The following is a 6705-nucleotide window of genomic DNA, read 5'->3' on the forward strand; positions in this document are numbered from 1 at the left end:
ACGCGGCCCCCTCCCCACCCGGCTGCTCTGGAAGGTCAGCAGCATCTCGACTTGCTCACTCCACAAACATGCGCACACGGACCCTGTGCCAGGCAGTCCCAACTCGCTGCGGGGTGCAGCGCCCACTGGGGGTGCGTAGGTCATTCGCAAGGCGAGGGGTCTTTGGGGTGGGGGCTCTGCGCTGACATGGATTCAGACTATGGAACCCCCTCCTGCAGTCTCCTCCCCAGTCTCCTCACCAAGGGCTTTACCTTGACTTTCTTGATGGCCCCTGCAAGCTGCACCCCCCAAGCTAAAAGCCCCTGCACGCAGCACCCCCCCAAACTAAAGTGCCCAGAGGTAGTCCTGTGATTCTCAAAGGCCACCGTTCACACCACTCACAGATCAGCACACTCAACAACCTTTTCTGTGTTCCTCCCTCACCACCCCACTCCATTCAGCACCATGCACATTTTGCATTCACAAAATTCTATCCCCACCCCAATAATCACTATAGCTAGGTTTCTTTCACATTGACTGAGTGCCAGGCACTTTACAAACCTGACCTCATTCATGACAACCCTGCAAGCTAAAACACATATAAGCATTCCCATCTCCATTTAACTGACAAGGGACTGAGGCTCAGGGAAGTCCTAGCACTTAGCCAAAGCCACACAGGTCTTGGGACTCCACGTGTCCCTCAGCTAGAACTTCCAGCCAGCATTCACAGGTACTGCCAATCCTGGTTCAGAGCTGTGACTACTAAGTGATTATTAACGCTTATTGCATCCTTGGTATGCAGCAGGCGTTGCACTACATCACATGAATAAACGCAGGGAATCTTCCCAAGCTCAGAGATTGAAATACAGAGAGGTTACTTGCACAAGGTCACCTAGCTGATCCATTGAAGAAGCCCGGCTTCTAACCCAGGCACTAGGACAAGGATTGGCCACTGTGCCATCAGGCTGATTTGGTCAGTGAATTCCCTGTCTTTTTCTTTGTTTCTCTCTTTGTTTCTCTTTAGGTTTTTGCCAAAGAGTATGTGTGCTCAGGGGAGACAGATAGAGGGAAAGTGAGAACTCACCCTCCAGGCGGGATGGCCATGCCACAATCCCTTTGCCTACATTATCGTCTCGGGATTTGGGACATGCATGCACTCATGCCTGGCAGGCCTGGGACTCAAACTGTGGTCGGCCATGTGGGAATCTAGCGCCTTAACTACCACACTGCTTGCTGGCTCTCTAACCATATATTTTTTATTTTTTACATTAAACAATTTTTGGGGTTTTTTAAAGAATTGTTTAAGGAGATCAGCAGACAGTGTAATGATTACATTGCTGGACTCCCACAATCAACGATGACTTGAGCCCTAGACCCAGCAGCTTAAAACTCACACTGAGCGCAAGTGCGTGCATGCCCAAAATCTGACAGGAAAATGTAGGAGAAAGGATTGCAGCTTTGCCATCCCCGCTAGGGGACGATGTCTCATTTTCTGTCTCTCTGTTTCGCCAGAGAGCATGTACACTCTATAGCAAAAAATCTCTTTAAAAATTTTATTTATTTAATTCCATGCACCACCATTATCTTTTTTTCTTTTTTGTAATTTGACCAGAAAGGCAGCAGTTGGGGAGTGAGAAAGCAAGCTGCCAGATCCGGGACTTAAACCGTAGTCAGCCATGTGGGAGCCCAGTTCCCCAATCACCCACTACCTGCCAGTCCCCCTAACCATATTTCTTTAAAGCCTGAGTCTAAAGTAAATTTAGAGGGCCAGGCCCGTGAGTTCATTTAGCTTAAGTTCAAATCATTCTCAACAGCACGTCCGTCATGTTCACTTTCTACTTGTCCTCCCAAGTTCCTTGAGTTTGGGGCCCCCTTGGTTGAAAGTTGAAGGTCATGTCTTGTAAATCTTTGATGCAACAGGCATTGCTTCCTTCCAGGCTGCCAGAAGCAAAAGTTACTCATGCAGATGCAAGCACAGGGGCCATGCTCGGAGATGGTACACAGTATGTCTCTACTTCTTCCAGCCAGAGGACCCTGGACACCCACAGACGCTTTCCCTGCAGATGGGGATGCTGAGTGGGAGGGGGGTAACTTGATTCCCTGATCCCCAGGAGAATCCAAGGGGCTGGCACATTCCGTAGCAAAAATAACCAATGGGCAGCAGGAGTGAGTGACGGGACAGCTGGCTGAGGAGGGGCCGGCAGGATTCTGTGTTCCTGCCCTGGGCTTGTGCTGTTCACCCCTAAAGCACTGGCCTGGGACATGCTCTCAGGGTGGGCCCTCTGGCTGGCCCCAGAATGCCCCATTTTCTCTCCAAGGCTGGGCAGCTGGGCCCACCTGCCACTCCCCCAAATCTAAACTTCCCATTTCTACATTGCCAGCATTTCCCCTTAACCAGAGCCACCGAAGTCCTCAGGCCATGCCATGTCTCGCCCGCTGACCCCGCTCCGAGTCGCATGTACCCATTACCCTCCCTTTGCTCCTCTCGTTCCTGCCTCTGTTCAGTTTCTCCCTCCCTCGTTTACAAGCCTGCCCTGTATTTCGGACATACTATATAATTTGCTTATTTACTATGTCTGTTGCATTTGCCTGTCTCCCTTCTTTAGAAAGTAATCTCTCAGAGGACACGAAGTTTGGTCTTTTTTCTTCCTACTCTTGTATCTCAAGCAACTAGAACAGTAATTGACACACAGTAGGCACTCAGTCAATATGGGAGGAGGGGTTAGCGTAGAGAGAATCAGTGGCAGGGAGGGGACAGTAAATCTTCCCAGAACCACTCCATTCACCCAGCCTTCCCCTTTCTTGGTCCTGTCCCAGATCCTTTCCCCCCAGAAATGGCTGGAGAAGCGACCACCTCTCATTTTGCCCTGATCTGCCCTGATCTACGCTGACTCAGGAAAGAATCTTCTGCATGGGTTTTGGCAGACTTCTGGGGACCTCTCTGCTTTTCTCTCTTTTCCCTCCCAGGGCTCCTCTCTGTTCCCATGCTGGCCCTTCCTCCTCTCCCTAACTGGCACTTGGCATGAATGAACGGCTACACCCATTCCCAACTGCATACTAGTTTCCCTCGGGCTTTTAATTCAGACATTCAAAATTCCAGGTGAAAAAGATGGTAACTGCAGAATATTCCTCATCACAACTTCTGCTCTGTTCCGCACCTTTCCCTGCCAAACTTGGCCTTCCTTCCCATCTCTAACCTGTTCCCCCCATGCCTTCAAGTTCCCAGGATGCTTCACTAACCCTGCTGACCTTTGGCCCTTCTGTTTGACACCAGAGTCTTCCAAGACCCTGCTCACACGCAGGTGGTCATCTTGCCCCTGTGCTCGGCTAGGCCCCGTCCTCCCTATCCTCGCCTTTAATGCAACCCCCCGCCTTCACCACACGTGCCCCAGGCTTTGAGGCAGTGCTTGCTCTGGTCACAGGCATGTGGCTCTTCAGCCTGTGTGGCGGGAACCTGGTGGTTAGAAAGAGAAGAATGCCTGCCTGTCCTGGAGTCTGGGCCAGAAGATAGATTCAGGGGTGCTGACAGGAGCAAGATGATTATGAAGACAAAGCCATAAGTCTTCCCGTGCTTCTCTCTCTGTGGACAGGCAATGTGGAACCTGGTCCAGAGTCCTGGCTTTTAGACCTGGCTTTGCCACCTCACTAGCCACGTGACCTTGGGTAAATTTCCTCCTGAACCCCAGTTTCCTTACATGAATAATGGGCATAATAGTAGTCCAGGGGTTGGAAAATCCCATCATTAGATGAGATAGAGTACCTCCCATGTGTTAAGGATTGTGTGGGTATCCCGTGTCTGCCATCTTTGCCTCCTTTGTGTCTAGTCTGTCCTCATTTCTGTAGCCCCAAATCCCATTGCCACCACTCCAGGTTCCTGTCCTCCCAACTCTCCAGCCTGAAGCCCAATCATCTCCTTGGGGCCCCAACCCTGCAGAGCCATGCCAATATCCTGCCAGCCTTGAGCTAATATCTCAAGCTTCAGGAGTGCCAGGAACCTTAGCATCACCCTGTCTGGCAGAGCCAGAAAGCAATTCCAGCCAGGAAACTGGCTTCTTCCCTCTGCAGCCAGGTCCTCGCTTGGCTTCCTCGAGTACCCTGAAGTCCTCCTGCTGTTGATTCCAACCAAGACGTTTTCAATGATCGAGTCTGAGCAATGCTGACCTGCTGGTTTAGCTGCCTGGGACTAGGAGCCATCACTGGGCAGGCTAGGGGATACAATGTGGGCAACAGAAAGGAGAGGAAGCCAGACTCACGCAGCAGCACCAGAGTAAAGCCCCTCCCTCCCCAGATCATGTGGGAGGGGTATAATAGTTAAGCACAGGGGTCTTCATATGAGACATACTGGAGTGTCCACCTGTTCTGCCACCTTCCATCTGCACAACCAAGACATGTTCTCAACTGTGGCTCGCTGCAGCCCGGCCCGCGTCCTATTCTTACATGCATGTCAGCAGGTCCCAAATCCAGCCCCACAGCACCTAGTGTCCTTTCCTTACCCCAAGCCTCTCAGGTCTGCTGTTCCACCCAAGCAATCCAGCCCAGATTGTCCCCTGGCATCTGTCTAGATACACCTACCAGGGCTCAGTTCTCCTGATCACACTCCCCAAGTCACAGAGGGGCTGAGAAAACAACAAAACTGAGGGCTCTTGAACCTCATCACACTCCTCACTTTGAGGAACTAGGGCAGGCCAAGATGCTCCCATCTTCAGGAGTTCAAGGCCTGGGCAATGGACTCCCCAAACACTGGACAGCTCTCCCTCCTTCTCGTCTCTCTAGAACTTCTTGAGCAGTAGAACGCTCCCAGAGCCCAACCTAGAAAGGCTGGATTCTTAGTCCTGGAGCGGCCACAACTAGGTCTCAGGTAGCTCTCTCCCCACCCACTGCACCCCATCTATAAGGTCCTCACCTGTGAAAGGCAGTGTTTGGAGCTGTACTGCCCTGGGTCCTCCCCAACTTCACATACATTAGGATCGCCCCTCTCCTTCGCAGTCCTTCCTCCCCGTTTCAAACCTCTCTCCCCTGGTTGTATCCTCATCACTTTATCTATCATGCCCCTTGCTTTCCGTTGCTTTCAGCCCCCTTTGTCCCTGAGAGGACCAGCACTAAGATCCCCAAGGAGTTTACTCCTCTAGCTCAGAACTCTGCTGGGACCCATCCCATTCCCTGAGTCCAGGCTGGGGAAGCCTGCACCTGGCTAGGTGCTAGTCCAACTGGGAGCCATCGGCCTTGTCCCTCTCTAGACTGGGCCTCGCCACAGAGACAAGAGAAGCCAGTTGTTAGAGACCCCAGGAGGGTGGGCAGGGCGAGGCTAGGGGAGAAGGGATGCCAACAGCGGGCTAGCCCTGCCCCTCTCCTGCCTCAGCTGCACCCTGCAGCCTTCCATCCCCTCAGCTGCTGAGGCCCTTCATCCATGGACCTCCTCCTAGCCCCCGAGGATCTGCTCCTACATGACACCACTGGCTAGAGTGAGAGGTCCCTCTTGACAATGTCCAGGACAGTGACTCCCAAGCTCTTTGCCATCCCCCTGACCTGCTTCCTTACGAGTCTGCTCCTCGAGGCTCAGTCTGCCCCAGGCTCTGTCTTTGGCTTAGAGAAAAACCATTAGGCTAACTCGGGCGCTAAGGAAATGAAAAAAGGAAACCCAGACACTTACCCAAGGACAATCGGCCCAGGCCTGGCATCCACACCGGCCCAGCAGTGCCCGGCACACAGGGCCTAGGCTCCTGCCTCTCCCTGTCTTTCATAGCCTGAGACCATGAGCCTTCCCTCCACACCAGCCTGTTATTCCACCACCACACCACACTCAGGGGCCAGCACGCCGGCCTCAGGCATCTCCCCTCCATGCCCTCCGAACATCCATTCTGAGACCTCAGGTAGACTTGGTCGCAGGCTTTCCATGGCCACGCCACATTCCTGTCCCTCACCTGTTTGTATTGCCACCCAGAGTCCCAAGCCCTCCACGGCCTCTGTGTGTGCGTGTGCATGTGGACACACACATGCAGGCAAGTGCATCCTCAAGGGTCCCCCTCCACTCCTGCTGCAGGGGCTCTCTCCCTAACTCCACTTCCTGCTGCCCTGAACCTTTCCTACGCACCACCTCCTGGCCTCTCCCACCCTGCCTGGAGCTGGCCATGCCAATCTGCCATAGCAGTTTTCCACAAGGCACTCCAGCCCCTGGCCCCAGCAGTGCACCCTGGACCAGGGGAGCTGGCCCCTTCCTTCAGGCACTGTAAGAGACTGATGGAGTGGTCTCAAGTCTAAGTGACTGCGATGATCTCTCCCTCTCTGCAGGCCACTCTCTACAGGGAAGCTAGGAGAGTGCCTACCGGGAATTCCCCAAGAAGACTGACTGGGCTCAGCCATGGCTTACTCATTGCTGACCCTTGACCTCTGACCTTCCCTGGGAGCCTCCCTACCTTGACACCCATTTCCCTGCACTTTCCTCCTGATCTGCACTTCCTGGCCAGTGCAGCTGAGAAGCAAGGCACCTGGGGAGAGGGGAGGGAGTGTACCTCTCCCACGTGGCCTGGGCAGCCCTTCTCTACCTCTGAGCACCCACCCCGCAGCCAGCGCAGCCCCGTCGTCTCCCCATTACCTCCGACCTCCAGCACTGTGAGAACAGCCTCACAGGAGGCCCGGCCCCGCTCGTTCTGGGCCCTGCAGCTGTACACGCCGGCGTCCCGGGCCCCGCAGCTCCGCAGCCACAGGCAGCTGGGATCCGGGGAAGGC

At 53.9% G+C, this 6705-nt stretch overlaps 1 protein-coding gene across 1 annotated transcript in view; it reads right to left on the reverse strand.

Annotated features, from left to right (window-relative positions):
- The window catches only part of SPEG (striated muscle enriched protein kinase), a 68022-nt gene that overhangs the window by 60517 nt on the left and 800 nt on the right, over positions 1 to 6705 (reverse strand). The window contains 2 exon segments of the mRNA XM_006168670.3: positions 6393 to 6464; positions 6572 to 6687. Of these exon segments, the coding sequence (XP_006168732.2) occupies positions 6393 to 6464; positions 6572 to 6687 (188 nt within the window).

The sequence above is a fragment of the Tupaia chinensis genome, unplaced genomic scaffold (assembly GCF_000334495.1).
Source record: "Tupaia chinensis unplaced genomic scaffold, TupChi_1.0 Scaffold145907_1, whole genome shotgun sequence".
Taxonomy (NCBI): Eukaryota; Metazoa; Chordata; class Mammalia; order Scandentia; family Tupaiidae; genus Tupaia; species Tupaia belangeri.